We start from the raw sequence: 22,708 nt of genomic DNA on the forward strand, positions 1-22,708 counted from the left end.
ATAATGTTGTAAGGACTGTGTTTGCAAAATGTTTCTATGAAAAAAACAGGGTTGCCATCTCAGTAGCTGACTGTTGCATCAATCGAAACTGGACGTTCTAAATAAGCTTTCTAATCACACAGGTTTGAGCATACGCTGCAGGGACCACTGTAGAATGATCACACCCATGCGTTGGTACGTGTCAAAGGGTTAAAGCACCCTGTTTGATTAAATAATTAAGACACACAAATGACTCAAGAGGGAGCCAGAGATCAAGATAGCTTAACCAAAAGAAAACCTGTTCCTGACCCCCTCCTCCCGCTGCTGCTGGCCTTCGCAGATTCTGCTGTTATGCTCCTGAACCTTTTCCATTTGGAGTGCCAATTTATCTTACCATTTCTGCTGATCTGCGTGCCAGTTATGATTTTCATATGTACATTTTCGTGGAACAGTTTCATTTAATTGATAATAGTCTTTGTATCTCAAAATCATTGTCATGTGGTTAATCTAAATTCTATCTGAATCTAAATAAAAATTATACAAATATAAAAGTAACTTCTATTGCCAACCATGTAAAAATAGCCTACATAAAGCCAACAAATAAAAACATTGTAGCCTGCAGGAAGACAGTATTCTATAAATCACATTGGCTACGCATGGCCTGTCTGCAATGAACTTGAAACATTGTATCAACTATCAACTGTGTCCGGCCCGAAGCTCCTGCTAGCAAACTTGCAACATTGTATAAAATATTCTGGACCCTCAGTTTCCCGCACCAGTGAGCTAAGCGTACCAGAGAGTCTGTAACACTTTTTTCTTTTTTTGTAAAGCCTTTATTACAGCAAAGACTAAAAACAGTCGCATTCATTTGTGAATGCAATTTCTGAAATGGAACGGTTTAGGCCTATTTATTGTTTATGCTAATTATTAAATGGTCGCCTTGTTATTTTAAAACTTAAATGCTTGATTGCATTTCAAATCGTGAATGACTAGTATGCTGTGTGATGACATGAACAAATAAATGATTGATTGATACAGAAGCCTATATAAGTATTGAAATAGAGGCCTAGGTAAGATCCGGTATTAAGACTAAACAGAAGGCACTCTTAGGCCTACAGCTTGATGGTGGTTATACAAGGCTGCTATACTAAGCCTACTAATGATAATGACATGACTTATTATTATAATAATGATGATGATAATAATAATAGTAATAAAAATGAGAAGGAGATCCAGGAAAAAGGAGGGTTAATAATATTATTATTATTATTATAAATAAAATAAATCAGACAATTTGGAACAGTGTAAACAACAGTGTAAACAACACAAAATAAATTATAAATAATACCAGAGAGGCTGGTCTAATGATAAAAAATGTAAAGCCTTTATTACAGCATAGCAAAGATTAAAAACATTTTGTGAAATTGTTTATCCCACATGTGGTGGCGTGAGGCTTAGTGCTCACGGAATCAGTAGGCAATTAAACAAACACACAAACAGGCTTATTTCTGTAGATATATACACTACCAGTCAAAAGTTTGGACACCTACTCATTCAAGGGTTTTTCTTTATTTTTTATTTTTTTACATTGTAAAATAATAGTGAAGACATAAAAACTATGAAATAACACATATGGAATCATATATTAACCAAAAAAGTGTTAAACAAATCAAAATATATTTGAGATTTGAGATTCTTCAAATAACCACCCTTTGCCTTGATGACAGCTTTGCACACTCTTGGCATTCTCTCAACCAGCTTCATGAGGTAGTCACCTGGAATGCATTTCAATTAACAGGTGTGCCTTCTTAAAAGTTAATTTGTGGAATTTCTTTCCTTCTTAATGTGTTTGAGCCAATCAGTTGTGTTGTGACAAGGTAGGGGGGTATACAGAAGATAGCCCTATTTAGTAAAAGATCAAGTCCATATTATGGCAAGAACAGCTCAAATAAGCAAAGCGAAACGACAGTCCATCATTACTTTAAGACATGAAGTGCAGTCGCAAAAACCATCAAGCGCTATGATGAAACTGGCTCTCATGAGGACTGCCACAGGAATGGAAGACCCAAAGTTCCCATAGGGCGGCGCACAATTGGCCCAGCGTCGTCCGGGTTTGGCCGGTGTAGGCCATCATTGTAAATAATAATTTGTTCTTCACTAACTTGCCTAGTTAAAAAAGGTTAAATAAAATAAAATAAAAAGAGTTACCTCTGCTGCAGAGGATAAGTTCGTTAGAGTTATCAGCCTCAGAAATTGCAGCCCAAATAAATGCTTCACAAAGTTCAAGTCACAGACACATTTCAACATCAACTGTTCAGAGGAGACTGTGTGAATCAGGCCTTCATGGTCGAATTGCTGCAAAGAAACCACTACTAAAGGACACCAATAAGAAGAAGAGACCTGCTTGGGCCAAGAAACACAAGCAATGGACATTAGACCTGTGGAAATGTGTCCTTTGGTCTGGAGTCCAAATTGGAGATTTTTGGTTCCAACCGCTGTGTCTTCGTGAGACGCAGTGTGGGTGAACGGATGATCTACGCATGTGTAGTTCCCACTGTAAAGCATGGAGGGGGAGGTGTTATGGTGTGGGGGTGCTTTGCTGGTGACACTGTCAGTGATTTATTTAGAATTCAAGGCACACTTAACCAGCATGGCTACCACAGCATTCTGCAGCGATACGCCATCCCATCTGGTTTGGGCTTAGTCATTTGTTTTTCAACAGGACAATGACCCAACACACCTCCAGGCAGTGTAAGGGCTATTTTACCAAGAAGGAGAGTGATGGAGTGCTGCATCAGATGACCTGGCCTCCACAATCCCCCGACCTCAACCCAATTGAGATGGTTTGGGATGAGTCGGACGGCAGAGTGAAGGAAAAGCAGCCAACAAGTGCTCAGCATATGTGGGAACTCCTTCAAGACTGTTGGAAAAGCATTCCAGGTGAAGCTGGTTGAGAGAATGCCAAGAGTGTGCAAAGCTGTCATCAAGGCAAAGGGTGGCTATTTGAAGAATCTCAAATATAAAATATATTTTGATTTGTTTAACACTTTTTTGGTTACTACATGATTCCATTTGTGTTATTTCATAGTTTTGATGTCTTCACTATTATTCTACAATGTAGAAAATAGTAAAAAATAAAGAAAAGCCCTTGAATGAGTAGGTGTGTCCAAACTTTTGACTGGTATATATACTGACAAAAATATAAACGCAACGTGTAAAGTGTTGGGCCCATGTTTCATGAGCTGAAATAAAAGATCGTTGTTCCATACACCAATGTTCCATACACACAAAAGGCTTATTTCTCTCAAGTTTTGTGCACGATTTTGTTTACATCCCTGTTAGTGAGCATTTCTCCTTTGCCAAGATAATCCATCTACCTGACAGGTGTGGCATATCAAGAAGCTGATTAAACAGCATTATCATTACACAGGTGCCCCTTGTGCTGGGTACAATAAAAGGCCACTCTTAAATGTACAGTTTTGTCACACAACACAATGCCACAGATGTCTACATTTTGAGGGAGCGCGCAATTGGCATGCTGACTGCAGGAATGTCCACCAGAGCTGGTGCCAGAGAATTTAATGTTAATTTCTCTACCATAAGTCTCCTCCAACGTCGTTTTAGAGAATTTGGCAGTGCGTCCAACCGGCCTCACAACCGCAGACCACGTGTAACAACGCCAGCCCAGGACCTCCACATCCGGCTTCTTCACCTGCGGGATCATCTGAGACCAACTACCCGGACAGCTGATGAAACGGAGGATTATTTCTGTCTGTAATAAAGCCCTTTTGTGGGGAAAAACTCATTCTGATTGGTTGGGCCTGGCTCCCCAGTGGGTGGGCCTATGCCCACCCATGGCTTCTTAGACTGATGGACTGTGCCAATCAGACAGGTGTCTTGTACACCATAATAATAATAATTATTATATATTTTTTCTACTGCTCGACTAAAGAGGTCTCGGTCGACCAATAGCCTATCAACCAAACAATCGACCAGTCAACTAAATGGTGTCACGCCCTGGCTCTGGGGACACTTGTATGTTGAGCCAGGGTGTGAGTTTCCTTTGTGTATGCTAGTTGGTGTATTTCTATGTTGGCCAGAGTGGTTCTCAATCAGAGGCAACGAGTGTCAGCTGTTGCTGGTTGCCTCTGATTGGGAACCATATTTAGACAGGCTGTTTTCCCACAGTGGTTTTGGGATCTTGTTCCAGTGTGGTTTGTGTTAGACCGTGGACGTCACGTTATCGTTTTGTTGTTTTGTTCGTGTAATCACTAATAAAAGAGTATGTTCGCCTTCAACGCTGCGCCTTGGTCCTCCTCTGTTCCCGACGATCGTGACAGAAGATCCCACCAAGACTGGACCAAGCAGCGTGTCCAGGAGCCATCGCCAGGGAGATCTCTAGCGGATCTCCTTCGCCTCCTCGACTGGGTCAAGCCGTGTGAGGAAGAGAGGGGCTTGACTTGGAAGCAGAAGGGCGAAAGGCTGGCGAGAGATATGGAGACCTGGTCCACGGGTAGGAGAGAAGCCCAGATTTTTTTTAGGGGGGGGCTCACGCCGTGGACGACGGGGCAGCAGGAGACCACGATAGAGCGGCCCAGCGGGTTGGCAGAGGAGGCCGCCAGGTTACGGGGGCCACTGGTCAAAGAGGGGAAGGAAGGTGTAGAGGCACGGCGAGAGGTACTGGGGTGTGTTACCAGTCCGGTCCGGCCCGTTCCTGATCCCTGCGTAGGGCCAGTGGTGTGTGTCCCCAGTACGGTCCGGTCTGTTCCTGTCCCTTGCACCGAGCCTGTGGTGCGTGTCGCCAGCCCGGCCCGGCCTGTTCCTGCTCCCCGCACCAAGCCAATGGTGCGCGTCGCCAGCCCGGCCCGGCCTGTTCCTGCTCCCCGCACCAAGCCAATGGTGCGCGTCGCCAGCCCGGCCCGGCCTGTTCCTGCTCCCCGCACCAAGCCAATGGTGCGCGTCACCAGCCCGGCCCGGCCTGTTCCTGCTCCCCGCACCAAGCCAAGGGTGCGCGTCGCCAGCCCAGCCCGGCCTGTTCCTGCTCCCCGCACCAAGCCAATGGTGCGCGTCGCCAGCCCGGCCCGGCCTGTTCCTGCTCCCCGCACCAAGCCAATGGTGCGCGTCGCCAGCCCGGTCCGGCCCTCTCCTGCTCCCCGCACCAAGCCTATGGTGCGCGTCGCCAGCCCGGCCCGGCCTGTTCCTGCTCCCCGCACCAAGCCAATGGTGCGCATCGCCAGCCCGGTCCGGCCCTCTCCTGCTCCCCGCACCAAGCCTATGGTGAGCGTCGCCAGCCCGGTCCGGTCCGTTCCTGCTCCCCGCACCAAGTCAGTGGTGTGCGTCGTCAGTCCGGCACAGCCCGTGCCTGTTCCACCGGTGTCTGGTCCGGCACCGGTCAGCTGCTCCACGCCGGAGCTAGAGCAATCCGCTCCACCAGTGTTCAGTTCAGCTCCGGTCAGCAGGGCCAGACCGGACCAGGGGTACTTTGGGGGGTTAGAGAGGGAGTGGGGATCATGCCCGGAGCCGGATCCGCCGCCAAGGCGGAGTGCCCACCCGGTCCCTCCCCTGTGGTATTTGGTTGGCGCGGTCGGAGTCCGCGCCTTTAGGGGGGGGTACTGTCACGCCCTGGCTCTGGGGACACTTGTATGTTGAGCCAGGGTGTGAGTTTCCTTTGTGTATGCTAGTTGGTGTATTTCTATGTTGGCCAGAGTGGTTCTCAATCAGAGGCAACGAGTGTCAGCTGTTGCTGGTTGCCTCTGATTGGGAACCATATTTAGACAGGCTGTTTTCCCACAGTGGTTTTGGGATCTTGTTCCAGTGTGGTTTGTGTTAGACCGTGGACGTCACGTTATCGTTTTGTTGTTTTGTTCGTGTAATCACTAATAAGAGTATGTTCGCCTTCAACGCTGCGCCTTGGTCCTCCTCTGTTCCCGACGATCGTGACAAATGGGGTCAGCCCTAGAGGAACTATTTGTCATTCTCAATAGATTCTAAAAACAGAGTTTGTTTACTTGCTGTTTGAGGTGAAGAAAAAATTACTTTGAGAAGCTCCACAGCTTATTTGTGGTGGTGAGTTAAGACAATCAGAAATACTATCAGACATCCCCAAATGGACACATTTATAGACTTACATTTGCGTACAGACCAGGTAGCCTAGGCATACTTCTATATGTGTAATCAGGTGCGTGTCCTTACAGTATGAAAAAGTACAAATAAGTAAAATTGTGCACTCACTCTGGAAAAGAGCATCTGCTAAATTACAAAAATGTTAAATGTAAATGTTTTCAACATTGACAGGAGTGCTCCAAACAAAGGACAATGAATATATTGACAAAACTCATAAATGGAATGAAATAAACCAAAACTTGTTTCTCACAAGTGTAGCATAGGTTGTGAGCTCTGAAAACGTGTCCACTCCGACAATGAGAACGGTAAATGACTGTAATAATAATATATTGAATGCATTAACAGAAATTGTAGAATACAAATTATGGGAATTAATGGTAAATGTTAGCTACTACTGGTGATATATGTGATGGGGAATTGACACTAACAATCAAAGGGCAAACAATTCACACTAAGTTATGAAACCATGAATGCGCATGAAATGGCGGGAGAGAGATGTGCCTTGTGCATCTTAGCCCCACTCCTCTTCTTCTCGGACCATGGCATCCCCGCGGCCCCCTCAATGGATTAGTCTGCGAATCAGACAGGTGTCTCGTGTGCCTTGAAAAACTGCTTGACTAAAGAAATCTCGGTTGACCAACAGCCTATCGACCAAACAATCGACCAGTCGACTAAATGGGATCAGCCGTATTGTAGATATTGCGCTATGTACCAGTACTGTCTTATACTTGATTACTTTGTTTCAAATCTTCTTGATGGGGAGAGTGTTGATTTAAGATTAAATTATCCCCGATTAATATCAAGACTGACTGATTGGTTGGTTGATTCATTAATTTGTCCCCTCTCTCTCCTCTATAGGATCCGTATGGCTGGTATAAATGGTCTGCAGGGGGTTGTGAGGAAGACGGTGAATGATGACCTACAGTCTAACATCTGGGACCCCCAGCACATGGACAAGATCGTCCCCTCACTGCTCTTCAACCTGCAGAGTGGAGAGGGCACTGAGAGGTGAGAGGTCAATGTTAGGGGTTATCAAGAGGCTAGCGGTCAGGGGCAGGGTCATTAGTAACAGTTTCCTTGGTAGTTCATTATATTAGAAAACTACAAAGAGGTCATTGAGAGGTTGTAGAGAAGTGACAGCCTGACAGGCAGACATATGTCTATGATCAAATAGCCCATCCATGTTGTGAACAAGAGGTTAGAAAGTCCAGGCCTACAAGGACTAGAGTATAGTTGCTGTGGAGGGGTCATTGTAGCTGTGAGTGGGTGCGCATGCGTGCTTGTCCAGGTCAGGTTGTGTTTGTGTTGACACTGCCAGCCAGCTGTTATCCACTCATCTGTGATTGATGTCACTGACAGTCTCAAGGCCATGTCTTCAGCACTGCATCCAAGGACAAACAGAGTGAACGTGGGAGGGGGAGAGAGCTGGAGGGATGAAGAGATATAGAGGGATGGGGAGGGAGAGGAATGGAGGAAGAGAAGATGAGAGAAATACAGAGGTAGGTAATGATTGACTCAAAGTGATAAAGAAAGATGGAGAAAGACTGAATTAGAGTGCTATAAATAAATAAATACATCTTCAATACTGAGGGAGCGAATGAGTCAGGGAGAGAAAAAGAGGGGGCAATGTGGCAGAGATGCTGAAAGAGGGAGAGGTGGATGGAGAGGGTAGTGTGGAGCCAGACAGCCTCCATCCAGTTTTTGGCAGGTCTCCACATGCACTGAACCACTCTGACGTCAATGAGTGAGTGAGTGAGTGAGTGAGAGAGTGAGAGAGAGAGAGAACCTAGTCCATCTCCTTCTGTTCCTAAGGCCTCAGTAGATCAGTCAGTCCCCTGTCTGGTCCTGCTGTGTCCTCATATAGCTCTCCTGCTGAACTCTCTATATTATCACTGGCCATAGACAACAGCAGTAGCACTGGGACTATGATACTGGCTAATAACTATTATTACTGGCCACAGACAACAGCAGTAGGGCTTAGAGCTTGGACGATAAACCGAAAATTATCGATACCGACTGAACCAACCATTTATCGCAGCCATTTTACTGAAATCGATAATCACGATAAATCAAATAAAAATTTATTTGTCACATGCACCGAATACAACAAATGTAGACTTTACCGTGAAATGTTTACCTACGAGCCCTTTCCTAGCAATGCAGTTAAAAAGTAACAAAATTAACAAATAGATCAAAAGAAAATAGTAACACAATAAAATAACAATAACGAGGCTATATACAAGGAGTACCGAGGCTGAGTCGGTGTACTTGGGTATGAGGTAGTTGGGGTGATTGATTGAAGTACTATGTACATGTAGGTAGGGGGTGAAAAGCAGAAAGTCTGTGTAGCCATTTAATAAACTGATCAGCAGTCTTATGGCTTTGGGGTAGAAGCTGTTCAGGAGCCTTTTGGTCCCAGACTTGGTGCTCCAGTACAGCTTGCCATGTGGTAGCAGAGAGAACAGACTGTGACTTGGGTGGCTGGAGTCTTTGACAATTTTTAGGGCCTTCCTCTGACACCGCATGGTATAGATGTCCTGGATGGCAGGGTGCTTGGCCCTAATGATGTACTTGGCCGTACGCACTACCCTCTGTAGCGCCTTGTGGTCGAATTCCGAGCAGTTGCCATACCAAGCGGGGATGCAGCCAGTGAAGATGCATTTTGAGGATCTGAGGGCCCATGCCAAACCTTTTCAGCCTCCTGATGGGGAAGAGGCTTTATCGTGCCCTCTTCACGACTGTGTTGATGTGTTTGCACCATGATGTGGACACCGAGGAACATGAAGCTCTCGACCGTCTCCACTACAGCCCTGTCGATGTGAATGCGGGCGTGCTCGCCCCTCCAGTTCCTGTAGTCCACGATCAGCTCCTTTGTCTTGCTGATGTTGAGGGAGTGGTTGTTGTCCTGGCACCACACTGCCAAGTCACTGACCTCCTCCCTGTAGGCTGTTTCATCGTCGTCGGTGATCAGGCCTACCACCGTTGTGTCGTCAGCAAACTTAATGATGGTTTTGGAGTTGTGTGCGGTCACGCAGTCGTGGGGGGTTCCAGTGTTGAGGGTCAGCGTGGTGAATGTGTTGTTGCCTACCCTTACCACCTGGGGGAGTCCCGTCAGAAGGTCCAGTATCCAGTTGCAGAGGGAGGTGTTTAGTCCCAGGGTCCTTAGCTTAGTGATGAGCTTGGAGGGCACTATGGTGTTGAACACTGAGCTTTAGTCAATGAACAGCATTCTCACATAGGTGTTCCTTTTGTCCAGGTGGGAAAGGGCAGTGTGGAGCGCAATAGAGATTGCGTCATCTGTGTAGCCTTTACTAGAGGAATGTGACGTTTCAAATAAAATAAGTCTGCTAATATGGACTATTGCTAACAGGACAATTGTTAGTTACAACATTCAAAGTAGCTAGTAGTAGTGGTTTTAAGGGAAATATGAAAAAGTTACCGGTGCACATTTATGTTATACATTTATCGTTCAATTTATTGGTATCGTGAAAATTCAGTCAGTTTATCGTGATATCTATTTTTGTCCTTATCGGCCAACTCTAGTATGGCTGCAGGGGCTAGCAGACTAGCTAATTAACTTATAAACTGTGGTTATGTCTTACTCTGATCATTTATTGTAAAGGCAGAAAATAGGTCTCCCACAAAAAAGAGATTGTCCTCTCAGGGGACTTGCAGGGTAAATAAATACAGGGGAATGTGAGGACATAATTAGAGACATTTATCTTGTCACTCAGTGATTGTTTTTAACCTTTACTTGTTGTTAAGGAAATGCTAGGCTTATTGAAAGGTCACTGATACTAATCTGCTGTGTACCTTCTCTTGGTGTATCCATTGGTTCATTAATGGTGAGAATATATAGAATTTTCTTCTCATTACCTACAATTGAATTGATGAAAATGCTGCTAACCATGTGTTGTGGCAGAATTTGTTTTGATTCATTACCAAGTGTATGTTTGATATCTAATATTTTCTGGGGGGTTTAATGTAAGAGCATTGCTGTTAATGAGGGAGTTATGTAAGGGACCCATACAGAGACAGGAAGTCCCATGACCTCTTCTTCAGTGGTGCTGGTGGCGGGAGGGGGGCGAGAAGAAAGGCGTCTGTGGTTAATAAATTATCTTATTGGAGGACCACCTGATGCCAGGTGTGGTAGAGAGTAGAATAGAACAGAGCAGAGTGGCGCTAAGCTGAGGAGAATGCTTTACTATGTATAAGACTAAGGAAAGCCTGGGCCCGAGAGAGAGAGGAGGGAGAAGAGGACTTCAATGCAAATTATACAAATGTATAGTATGCACAGTTGCACACACATACACACAAGCACATTAGCACTTTATGCTCACACACACTCTCACTCTCTTTCACATTCACGTGTACACACACACACACATATACACAGTCACCACTTCAAGTGTAGTCACCACAAACACTCTATCTTCATTACAAGCAAGCAACAGAGAGGGAAAAGTACCTCAGGCAGATATACGCCAGCAATTGATTTTTATGTGTGTGTCGAAAGCGTGTGAAAGTGTTTTCGTTGACTCAAATATATTTCTGCTCCTCTCTTACTCCTTCTCTACCTGTCTCCTTCCTTCGTCCTACCTTCTTCACCCTCTGTGTCTCTCTCTCTCTCAATCGCCCTTCGTCCTTTCACCCTCCCTTCCTCTCTCTCTCTGTCTTTCCAGCCGCTCCCCCTCTCCCCTGCAGGCGTCGGAGAAAGAGAAGGAGAGTCCGGCGGAGCTGACGGAGCGCTGTTTCAGAGAGCTGCTGGGACGGGCCGCCTACGGCAACATCAAGAACGCTGTCACACCAGTACTCATGTGAGACCTGCTCCCCCTGTGTTTTAGTGGACTAGTGCTGTGTTTTAGTGGACTAGTGCTGTGGACTAGTGCTGTGCATTAGTGGACTAGTGCTGTGTATTAGTGGACTAGTGCTGTGCATTAGTGGACTAGTGCTGTGTATTAGTGGACTAGTGCTGTGGACTAGTGCTGTGTATTAGTGGACTAGTGCTGTGTATTAGTGGACTAGTGCTGTGTATTAGTGGACTAGTGCTGTGTATTAGTGGACTAGTGCTGTGTATTAGTGGACTAGTGCTGTGTATTAGTGGACTAGTGCTGTGGACTAGTGCTGTGTATTAGTGGACTAGTGCTGTGTATTAGTGGACTAGTGCTGTGGACTAGTGGACTAGTGCTGTGTATTAGTGGACTAGTGCTGTGTATTAATGGCCTAGTGCTGTGGACTAGTGGACAAGTGCTGTGTTTTAGTGGACTAGTGCTGTGGACTAGTGGACAAGTGCTGTGTTTTAGTGGACTAGTGCTGTGGACAAGTGCTGTGTTTTACATTTACATTTACGTCATTTAGCAAACGCTCTTATCCAGAGCGACTTACAAATTGGTGCATTCACCTTATAGCCAGTGGGATAACCACTTTACAATATTTTTTTGTTGTTGTTTGTTTTTTATTTTATTTATTTTTTAAGGGGGTGGGGTAAGGGGGGGTAGAAGGATTACTTTATCCTATCCCAGGTATTCCTTAAAGAGGTGGGGTTTCAAGTGTCTCCGGAAGGTGGTGAGTGACTCCGCTGTCCTGGCGTCGTGAGGGAGCTTGTTCCACCATTGGGGTACCAGAGCAGCGAACAGTTTTGACTGGGCTGAGCGGGAACTGTGCTTCCGCAGAGGTAGGGGGGCCAGCAGGCCAGAGGTGGATGAACGCAATGCCCTCGTTTGGGTGTAGGGACTGATCAGAGCCTGAAGGTACGGAGGTGCCGTTCCCTCACAGCTCCGTAGGCAAGCACCATGGTCTTGTAGCAGATGCGAGCTTCAACTGGAAGCCAGTGGAGTATGCGGAGGAGCGGGGTGACGTGAGAGAACTTGGGAAGGTTGAACACCAGACGGGCTGCGGCATTCTGGATGAGTTGTAGGGGTTTAATGGCACAGGCAGGGAGCCCAGCCAACAGCGAGTTGCAGTAATCCAGACGGGAGATGACAAGTGCCTGGATTAGGACCTGTGCCGCTTCCCGTGTAAGGCAGGGTCGTACTCTCCGAATGTTGTAGAGCATGAACCTACAGGATCGGGTCACCACCTTGATGTTAGCGGAGAACGACAGGGTGTTGTCTAGGGTCACGCCAAGGCTCTTCGCACTCTGGGAGGAGGACACAACAGAGTTGTCAACCGTGATGGCGAGATCATGGAACGGGCAGTCCTTCCCCGGGAGGAAGAGCAGCTCCGTCTTGCCGAGGTTCAGCTTGAGGTGGTGATCCGTCATCCACACTGATATGTCTGCCAGACATGCAGAGATGCGATTCGCCACCTGGTTATCAGAAGGGGGAAAGGAGAAGATTAGTTGTGTGTCGTCTGCGTAGCAATGATAGGAGAGGCCATGTGAGGATATGACAGAGCCAAGTGACTTGGTGTATAGTGAGAATAGGAGAGGGCCTAGAACTGAGCCCTGGGGGACACCAGTAGTGAGAGCACGTGGTGCGGAGACAGATTCTCGCCACGCCACTTGGTAGGAGCGACCGGTCAGGTAGGACGCAATCCAAGAGTGAGCCGCGCCGGAGATGCCCAACTCGGAGAGGGTGGAGAGGAGGATCTGATGGTTCACAGTATCAAAGGCAGCAGACAGGTCTAGAAGGACAAGAGCAGAGGAGAGAGAGTTAGCTTTAGCAGTGCGGAGAGCCTCCGTGACACAGAGAAGAGCAGTCTCAGTTGAATGACCAGTCTTGAAACCTGACTGGTTTGGATCAAGAAGGTAATTCTGAGAGAGATAGCAAGAAAGTTGGCTAAAGACGGCACGCTCAAGAGTTTTGGAGAGAAAAGAAAGAAGGGATACTGGTCTGTAGTTGTTGACATCAGAGGGATCGAGTGTTGTTTTTTTTCGCTCACTTGAAGACGGAAGGGACATAGCCAGCGGTCAAGGATGAGTTGATGAGCGAGGTGAGGTAAGGGAGAAGGTCACCGGAGATGGTCTGGAGAAGAGAGGAGGAGATAGGGTCAAGCGGGCAGGTTGTTGGGCGGCCGGCCGTCACAGGTCGCAAGATTTCATCTGGAGAGAGAGGGGAGAAAGAAGTCAAAGCATAGGGTAGGGCAGTGTGAGCAGGACCAGCAGTGTCATTTGACTTAACAAACGAGGATCGGATGTCGTCAACCTTCTTTTCAAAATGGTTGACGAAGTCATCCACAGAGAGGGAGGAGGGGGGGAGGGGGATGAGGATTCAGCAGGGAGGAGAAGGTGGCAAAGAGCTTCCTAGGGTTAGAGGCAGATGCTTGGAATTTAGAGTGGTAGAAAGTGGCTTTAGTAGCAGAAACAGATGAAGAAAATGTAGAGAGGAGGGAGTGAAAAGATGCTAGGTCCGCAGGGAGTCTAGTTTTCCTCCATTTCCACTCGGCTGCCTGGAGCCCTGTTTTGTGAGCTTGCAATGAGTCGTCAAGCCACGGAGCAGGAGGGGAGGACCGAGCCGGCCGGGAGGATAGTGGACATAGAGAGTCAAAGGATGCAGAAAGGGAGGAGAGGAGGGTTGAGGAGGCAGAATCAGGAGATTGGAGGGAGAAGGATTGAGCAGAGGGAAGAGATGATAGGATGGAAGAGGAGAGAGTAGCGGGAGAGAGAGAGCGAAGGTTGTGACGGCGCATTACCATCTGAGTAGGGGCAGAGTGAGTAGTGTTGGAGGAGAGCGAGAGAGAAAAGGATACAAAGTAGTGGTCGGAGACATGGAGGGGAGTTGCAGTGAGATTAGTAGAAGAACAGCATCTAGTAAAGATGAGGTCAAGCGTATTGCCTGCCTTGTGAGTAGGGGGGGACGGTGAGAGGGTGAGGTCAAAAGAGGAGAGGATTGGAAAGGAGGAGGCAGAGAGAAATGAGTCAAAGGTAGACGTAGGGAGGTTGAAGTCACCCAGAACTGTCAGGGGTGAGCCATCCTCAGGAAAGGAACTTATCAAGGCGTCAAGCTCATTGATGAACTCTCCAAGGGAACCTGGAGGGCGATAAATGACAAGGATGTTAAGCTTGAATGGGCTAGTGACTGTGACAGCATGGAATTCAAATGAGGAGATAGACAGATGGGTCAGGGGAAAAAGAGAGAATGTCCACTTGGGAGAGATGAGGATTCCTGTGCCACCACCCCGCTGACCAGATGCTCTCGGGGTATGCGAGAACACATGGTCAGACGAGGAGAGAGCAGTAGGAATAGCAGTGTTTTCAGTGGTAATCCATGTTTCCGTCAGCGCCAAGAAGTCGAGGGACTGGAGGGTAGCATAGGCTGAGATGAACTCTGCCTTGTTGGCCGCAGAACGGCAGTTCCAGAGGCTGCCGGAGACCTGGAACTCCACGTGGGGGGTGCGTGCAGGGACCACCAGGTTAGAGGGGCAGCAGCCATGCGGTGTGAGGCGTTTGTATAGCCTGTGCGGAGAGGAGAGAACAGGGATAGACAGAGGCATAGTTGACAGGCTACAGAAAATGGCTACAATAATGCAAAGGAGATCGGAATGAAATGAACTAAACATCTGGGAAAGAGGGGGGCCTCCCTCACTTACGTTTCACTGAAACACCCAAATATAACTCTCCCAACTTCCACCTCAGAAACTATAATTGTTGTAAACTACAGCGGTTCAATGTTTTCTAGGAATAGACTAACTTAGTTTATTCAGCTAGCTAACTTGGTACAGTATTCTTCCGTGAAAACCGTCCAGGGCACCTAGTCATATGACGCCACAGCCAACTAGCATGCCGGACTCCAACAACACAGTTTAGCACCAATACTCGGCCACAACAAACCACCAGTGTGTCAACACGCCAAGCAGATAATTCGTGTCCTTGTCTAACGTTGTGGGTTAGTCCCGACAGCTTGAGCGAGTCCGTCGTTAGTGGACTAGTGCTTTGTTTTAGTGGACTAGTGCAGGGTATTGCTGTCACATTGTGACTAAGATCCAGCCTGGGTCTGTGGGGAATGTTCTGTCATCAGCCAGTTCTCTCACTTTTTGTCTGTCTCTCTCTCTTTCTGTCTGTCTTTCTCCTGTCTGTAACTTTCATGGTTACTCTTTCTGTCTCTCTCTCTCTGTCTGTCTGTCTTTCTCCTGTCTGTAACTTTCATGGTTACTCTTTCTGTCTCTCTCTCTCTTTCTGTCTGTCTTTCTCCTGTCTGTAACTTTCATGGTTACTCTTTCTCTCTCTCTCTCTCTCTCTCTCTCTCTCTCTCTCTCTCTCTCTCTCTCTCTCTCTCTCTCTCTCTCTCTCTCTCTCTCTCTCTCTCTCTCTCTCTCTCTCTCTCTCTCTCTCTCTCTCTCTCTCTCTCTCTCTCTCTCTCTCTGTCTGTCTTTCTCCTGTCTGTAACTTTCATGGTTACTCTTTCTGTCTCTCTCTCTCTGTCTGTCTGTCTTTCTCCTGTCTGTAACTTTCATGGTTACTCTTTCTGTCTCCTCTCTCCTCCAATCTCTCTTGCTCCTTTTGTTTTTCTCTTGATTTGATGGATGCCACATTGAAGCTCTGTCTGTACAGTGAGTTCACTTTTTAATTGTACAATCAATGCTTGCTATAAATCTCTATTTTATGTCTCTTCTCTGTCTCTCTCTCTCTCTCCCTCTCACTCGTTCTCTCACTCCAGGCACTTAGATAACCACTCTCTGTGGGAGGGGAAGACCTTTGCAGTCCGCTGCTTTAAGATCATCATGTACTCTATCCAGGTGAGTCACCTCCACTCTATTGCTCACTCTCTCCATTCCTTCCTTCCTACCGCCCTATCTCTCCCCTCTCTCTCCCTCCCTCTCTATTTGGCAGCTGTTACCTGGGGCTGATCAAATAGCAGGTAAGTCAGTCAACCTAAAGTCCTTTTTCTATCCTCCACCAGCTCTTAGAACAACCTTATATTTTCACCCCAATTCAACTGAAATCCCAGTTAGAGTTCTCTCTCCCACTCTCTGTGTTGCTTTAATGTGTGTTTTTATACTGACCCAATAGTGGTTTGAAATTCATTCTCTCTCTCTCTCCCTCTTTCGCTCTCTCTCGCTCTCTATCTCGTTCTCTCCCTCTCTCCCCCTCCTCCAGTCTCAGCACTCTCACCTGGTCATCCAGCAGCTGCTAGGTCACCTGGATGCCAACAGTAAGAATTCAGCCACAGTGCGTGCTGGGATAGTGGAGGTCCTCCTGGAGGCTGCTGCAATCGCTTCCAGCGGCTCTGTGGGTGGGTACAAAGAGGTCTGCCGTACACACACGTACAGATGCACGTATTTGCACGCACGCGCGCACACACACACACATACACCTTGTCCTGGCTTGCGTGTCCAGATCACATTTTCTTCACACTTCATTCAGTATTATAATCTGTCCACCAGAGAGAGGTGTGTTATCATTGAAAATGTCTATCTACTGAAGTAGGGGTTCTTTCTCTAATGAAGTTTGTGTGTGTGTCTTTCTCAGGCCCCACGGTGTTGGAGGTGTTTAACACTCTGCTGAGGCAGCTGCGTCTCAGTGTGGACTACGAGCTGACCGGCTCCTACGACGCCAGCGGAAACATTGGCACCAAGATCATCAAAACACATGAGGAGAGACAGCTACAGGAGGCCGTTATCAGGACCATTGGTCAGTCTCTGTGTGTGTGATTGTCTACTCACACACACACACTAGATTTGCAGCCAGTCTCTCCTTAAAGGAAAATTCCACCCAAAAACGATATTTTGGTATTTGTTTCATTAGTCCATTGCTGATGTTTTGCATGTCAGCAATCACATTTTCAAGATGTATAGCTACCAAAAGATAGTTTTGGGGTGGAATTTTCCTTTAAGGAGAGACTGGCTGCAAATCTAGTTTGTGTGTGTGTGTGTGTGTGTGTATAACATACTAATTAAATGACAATTTAATGAACTGACAAGGAAGAAAATTATGCCTTCAATTGATGTCCTGCTTGACTTTCATTTGAACTGTTTGTAACTCTCCAGGGTCATTTGCGAACACCCTCCCTACATACCAGCGCTCCGAGGTCATGCTCTTCATTATGGGCAAGATTCCTGTACCAGGGGTACACCCTACACTCACCAACGCAGGCTCCGGGTGAGGGCACACACACACACACACACACACACACACACACACACACACACTCTCACACTTTCCTGACAACTTCTTTTTTATTTAAAGGGGTTGTGAAGGGACCAGGATGATCCAGATCATGCTGCTGAAGTCGCTGGTTCAGGTGAGACATGGAATTAACATTAGAGACTTCTCACATTCAATCAGTAGTCACCAAACTCTGTGTTCATGTGCAGATTTCTGTCAAGTGGCCCACATCAATCTTCCTCTTTCTTAATTTAAATCTGTCTTTCTCCATTACCCCATCCCCCTTCCACCCCCCCCCCCCGCCTCTCTCCCCTCCCCACGCTCTCTCTCCTCCCTCCCCCCAGGTGACGACAGGGTTCCAGACCACCAACATGCTGACGGCGCTGCCCAACTCGTTCCTGGAGCCGCTGCTGTCCTTCTCTCTGATGGAGGACCCGGAGGTCAGACTGCTGGTGCTCACCATACTCCTCAGTGTTATAGACAGACACGACAACACACCCAAGTTCTCTAGCATCAGGTCAGAACACGCCTCAGGCCAAGCTCTTTATTGTGCGACTCTTTCACTTTTTCTCTCATTTGCTTCCACCCGATCTATCTTTATTTCTGCCCCTCAGACCCTCTCTCCATCCCTTCTCCCTCTCCTTCCTTCTCTTCCTCTCTCCCCTTCTCTCTATCCCTCTGTGCTTATCTTTCACTCTCACTGTCAGTCTTCCGTCTCTTTTTGACTCTACCATCCCTTCTCTCTCTCTGTCACTATCATTATTTTCTCTGGCTTGTACTTGTCATTTTGAGGCATATCTTATCTTCTTGACCTCCTTACAGAAGCACTGCGCTATGCTTTCACTCTCTCTGTATCTGTCCATATAATAATGCTAGTCTCCTGTCTCCTCCTACAGCATTATATCAGATATCTCTGTTCTCAAACTGAAAGTGGACAAATGCTCTCGACAGGACAACCTTTTCATGAAGAAGGTAAACCTCTCTATCACCATCTCTCTCCATCTTCCTCTGTCTCTCTCTCTCTCTCTCGCCATCTCTGTGTGCCACTCCCTCCTGCCTCACTTCCCTCTCTTTCTATATTTCACAGCATGCACAGCAGTTGTACCGCCACATCTACTTGGCGTGTAAGGAGCAGAGCAGCGGTCCGCAGCACTTTGAGACGCTCTACACCCTTCTGGCCCTCATCAGCATGGAACTGGCCAACGAAGAGGTGGTGGTGGACCTCATCAGACTGGCCCTGGCCCTGCAGGTACACACACACACACACACACAAACACACATGAGCGCACACGTACACGCACATACTCGTAACTACACACACACGCACTCACACTTAAGCCTCCCAGGACCAAGGTTATCAGTGTGATCTCTCTCTCTCCTGTAGGAATTGGCTCAGACCAACGAGGAGTCTCTGTCAGTGTATAACCGCTGTGCTGTCCATGCCCTCTCTGCTGCCTACCTCAACCTCATCTGTCAACTTACCACCGTCCCCACCTTCTGCCAGCACATACACGAGGTACCTGTGTGCATCAGACCACTCTCTGCCTGCAATGTGCATTAACATCTATAACTACACTAATGAATGACTTGTGTGTTGCTCACTCCCTCCCAGGTGATTGAGATGAGACAGAAGGAGGTGCCCTTCCTTCTCCCTGAGGACATCTTCATAGAAAACCCCAAGTAGGTTTACATCAGTTTGATATTTGTTAAGATTGGTATAGGTAAAGCAGTGTTTCCCCTAGGTTTTTTGTCAGCAGTGGTGGCAAGGGTATTGGGGGGAGGGAAGGGGGTGTCATTGCTACTAGCATTAGCACAATGACATGCTAGCTTTCCCCATAGACTTCCAGTCATTGAGCCAACAACTATCCAATTAAAAACGCGTCTCGGCAGAAATATATACAGTGAGGGGAAAAAAGTATTTGATCCCCTGCTGATTTTGTACGTTTGCCCACTGACAAAGACATGATCAGTCGATAATTTTAATGGTAGGTTTATTTGAGCAGTGAGAGGCAGAATAACAACAAAAAAATGTTATAAATAGATTTGCATTTTAATGAGGGAAATAAGTATCACAGAGGTCAGATGTTTCTTGTAGTTGACCACCAGGTTTGCACACATCTCAGGAGGGATTTTGTTCCACTCCTCTTTGCAGATCTTCTGCAAGTCATTAAGGTTTCGAGGCTGACGTTTGGCAACTCGAACCTTCAGCTCCCTCCACAGATTTTCTATGGGATTAAGGTCTGGAGACTGGCTAGGCCACTCCAGGACCTTAATGTGCTTCTTCTTGAGCCACTCCTTTGTTGCCTTGGCCGTGTGTTTTGGGTCATTGTCATGCTGGAATACCCATCCACGACCCATTTTCAATGCCCTGGCTGAGGGAAGGATGTTCTCACCCAAGATTTGACGGATTTGACAGATTCTCTTCTGTCAAAGAATCTGTCCATCGTCCCTTTGATGCGGTAAAGTTGTCCTGTCCCCTTAGCAGAAAAACACCCCCAAAGCATAATGTTTCCACCTCCATGTTTGACGGTGGGGATGGTGTTCTTGGGGTCATAGGCAGCATTCCTCCTCCTCCAAACATGGCGAGTTGAGTTGATGCCAAATAAATCAATTTTGGTCTCATCTGACCACAACACTTTCACCCAGTTCTCCTCTGAATCATTCAGATGTTCATTGGCAAACTTCAGACGGCCCTGTATATGTGCTTTCTTGAGCAGGGGGACCTTGCGGGCGCTGCAGGATTTCAGTCCTTCACGGCGTAGTGTGTTACCAATTGTTTTCTTGGTGACTATGGTCCCAGCTGCCTTGAGATCATTGACAAGATCCTCCCGTGTAGTTCTGGGCTGATTCCTCACCGTTCTCATGATTATTGCAACTCCATGAGGTGAGATCTTGCATGGAGCCCCAGGCCGAGGGAGATTGACAGGTCTTTTGTGTTTCTTCCATTTGCGAATAATCGCACCAACTGTTGTCATCTTCTCACCAAGCTGCTTGGCGATGGTCTTGTAACCCATTCCAGCCTTGTGTAGGTCTACAATCTTGTCCCTGACATCCTTGGAGAGCTCTTTGGTCTTGGCCATGGTGGAGAGTTTGCAATTACATTTACATTTACGTCATTTAGCAGACGCTCTTATCCAGAGCAACTTACAAATTGGTGCATTCACCTTATAGCCAGTGGGATAACCACTTTTTTTTGTTCAATATTTTTTTCCGTTTTTTTCGTTTTTCTTTTTTTTTGGGGGGGGGGTGGGGGGTGGTGGGTTGGGGTAAGGGAGGGGTAGAAGGATTACTTTATCCTATACCAGGTATTCCTTAAAGAGGTGGGGTTTCAAATGTCTCCGGAAGGTGGTGAGTGACTCCGCTGTCCTGGCGTCGTGAGGGAGCTTGTTCCACCATTGGGGTGCCAGAGCAGCGAACAGTTTTGACTGGGCTGAGCGGGAACTATGCTTCCGCAGAGGAAGGGGAGCCAGCAGGCCAGAGGTGGATGAACGCAATGCCCTCGTTACATTTTTGACATGCGTTTTTCTGGATTTTGTTGTTGTTATTCTGTCTCTCATTGTTCAAATAAACCTACCATTAAAATTATAGACTGATCATTTCTTTGTCAGTGGGCAAACATACAAAATCAGCAGGGGCTCAAATACTTTTTTCCCTCAATGTATATATACAGTTGAAGTCGGAAGTTTACATACACTTAGGTTGGAGTCATTAAAACTTGTTTTTCAACCACTCCACAAATTTCTTGTTAACAAACTATAGTTTTGGCAAGTCGGTTAGGACATCTACTTTGTGCATGACACAAGTAATTTTTCCAACAATTGTTTACAGACAGATTATTTCACTTATAATTCACTGTATCACAATTCCAGTGGGTCAGAAGTTTACATACACTAAATTGACTGTGCCTTTAAACAAAAGGGGATGCCTTGCAAGCCGAAGAACACCGTCCCAACCGTGAAGCACGGGGGTGGCAGCATCATGCTGTCGGGGTGCTTTGCTGCAGGAGGGACTAGTGCACTTCACAAAATAGATGGCATCATGAGGAAGGAAATGTATGTGGATATATTGAAGCAACATCTCAAGACATCAGTCAGGAAGTTAAAGCTTGGTCGCAAATGGGTCTTCCAAATGGACAATGACCCCAAGCATTCTTCCAAAGTTGTGGCAAAATAGCTTAAGGACAACAAAGTCAAGGTATTGGAGTGGCCATCACAAAGCCCTGACCTCAATCCTATAGAAAAGTTGTGGGCAGAACTGAAAGTGTGTGCGAGCAAGGAGGCCTACAAACCTGACTCAGTTACACCAGCTCTGTCAGGAGGAATGGGCCAAAATTCACACAATTTATTGTGGGAAGCTTGTGGAAGGCTACCTGCAACGTTTGACCCAAGTTAAACAATTTAAAGGCAATGCTACCAAATACTAATTGAGTGTATGTAAACTTCTGACCCACTGGGAATGTGATGAAAGAAATAAAAGCTGATATAAATCATTCTCTCTACTATTATTCTGACATTTCACATTCTTAAAATAAAGTGGTGATCCTAACTGACCTATGACAGGGAATGTTTACTAGGATTAAATGTCAGGAATTGTGAAAAACTAGGTTTAAATGTATTTGGCTAAGGTGTATGTAAACTTCCGACTTCAACTGTATATATATACATCATATTTTTTGCAGCGGTGGCAACAGTTTAGCAGTAGTGGGGGAAACACTGGGGGGAAAACACACATTATAGGGAAAACACTGGGTAAAGCTGATCATGGGGCAGTGCTTAGGCCAAAAGAAGACAACCCTGGAAATGAAGTGCCACAGTACAGAGGAACAAGACTGTGATTATCTAATGTTTTCTATCCCATGGGGGATAGCGCAAGGACACCGTCATGCAACAAAGTCAATATTTGTCCAATCCGTCATGATTTATGTGGTCTAACAGGCCCAATGTGGTTACTAAAATTTGATTTGGATATATATGGCTGTTTTCGCTGCAAGGTGTCCCTTTTTGGGTTTAGAAAAAGTGTCTGCTAAATGCTAATTCCCGTTCGTACAAGCTAGCCATATAAAAATCGGTGGTGGTAGTTGAAGCCATTTTTAAGTGTAATGCAGTTGATTGGTGATGATGACATGAACATATATTGGGGGTTGACTTCCACACAAGCACTTAGATTCTTACCCCAACAAAGTGTGAAAAAATAATTTTGATGGCCGGTAATGAGGAGTTTCTGTATCTATTCCCCATGTGTGCATGGTGTTTCCATGGCATTTCCATTGTTTTGGTCGAACTCTTACCTGATATATCGCTGCTAGGGGACAGTACAGCTAAAATAGTGGTCTTTAGATTAATATAATGCTAATATATGTGTATACATATATCAGCTGGTAGAGCACGGCGCTTGTAACGCCAAGGTAGTGGGTTCGATCCCCGGGACCACCCATACACAAAAATGTATGCATGCATGACTGTAAGTCGCTTTGGATAAAAGCGTCTGCTAAATGGCATATTATTATTATTATTATTATTATTATAACATGCAACATGCAACAATTTCAACGATTTTACTGAG

General features: G+C 46.4%; 1 protein-coding gene across 1 annotated transcript in view; it reads left to right on the top strand.

Annotated features, from left to right (window-relative positions):
- The window catches only part of efr3bb (EFR3 homolog Bb (S. cerevisiae)), an 81,624-nt gene that overhangs the window by 47,807 nt on the left and 11,109 nt on the right, over window positions 1–22,708 (top strand). The window contains exons 6-17 of the mRNA XM_041860395.2: window positions 6,961–7,110; window positions 10,785–10,919; window positions 15,699–15,777; window positions 16,139–16,274; window positions 16,511–16,672; window positions 17,029–17,140; window positions 17,228–17,282; window positions 17,491–17,663; window positions 18,043–18,118; window positions 18,234–18,395; window positions 18,531–18,662; window positions 18,759–18,826. Coding sequence (XP_041716329.2) covers window positions 6,961–7,110; window positions 10,785–10,919; window positions 15,699–15,777; window positions 16,139–16,274; window positions 16,511–16,672; window positions 17,029–17,140; window positions 17,228–17,282; window positions 17,491–17,663; window positions 18,043–18,118; window positions 18,234–18,395; window positions 18,531–18,662; window positions 18,759–18,826 — 1,440 coding nt within the window. The remainder of the gene's footprint in view (window positions 1–6,960; window positions 7,111–10,784; window positions 10,920–15,698; window positions 15,778–16,138; window positions 16,275–16,510; window positions 16,673–17,028; window positions 17,141–17,227; window positions 17,283–17,490; window positions 17,664–18,042; window positions 18,119–18,233; window positions 18,396–18,530; window positions 18,663–18,758; window positions 18,827–22,708) is intronic.

Source organism: Coregonus clupeaformis, chromosome 33 (assembly GCF_020615455.1).
Source record: "Coregonus clupeaformis isolate EN_2021a chromosome 33, ASM2061545v1, whole genome shotgun sequence".
NCBI classification, from domain to species: Eukaryota; Metazoa; Chordata; class Actinopteri; order Salmoniformes; family Salmonidae; genus Coregonus; species Coregonus clupeaformis.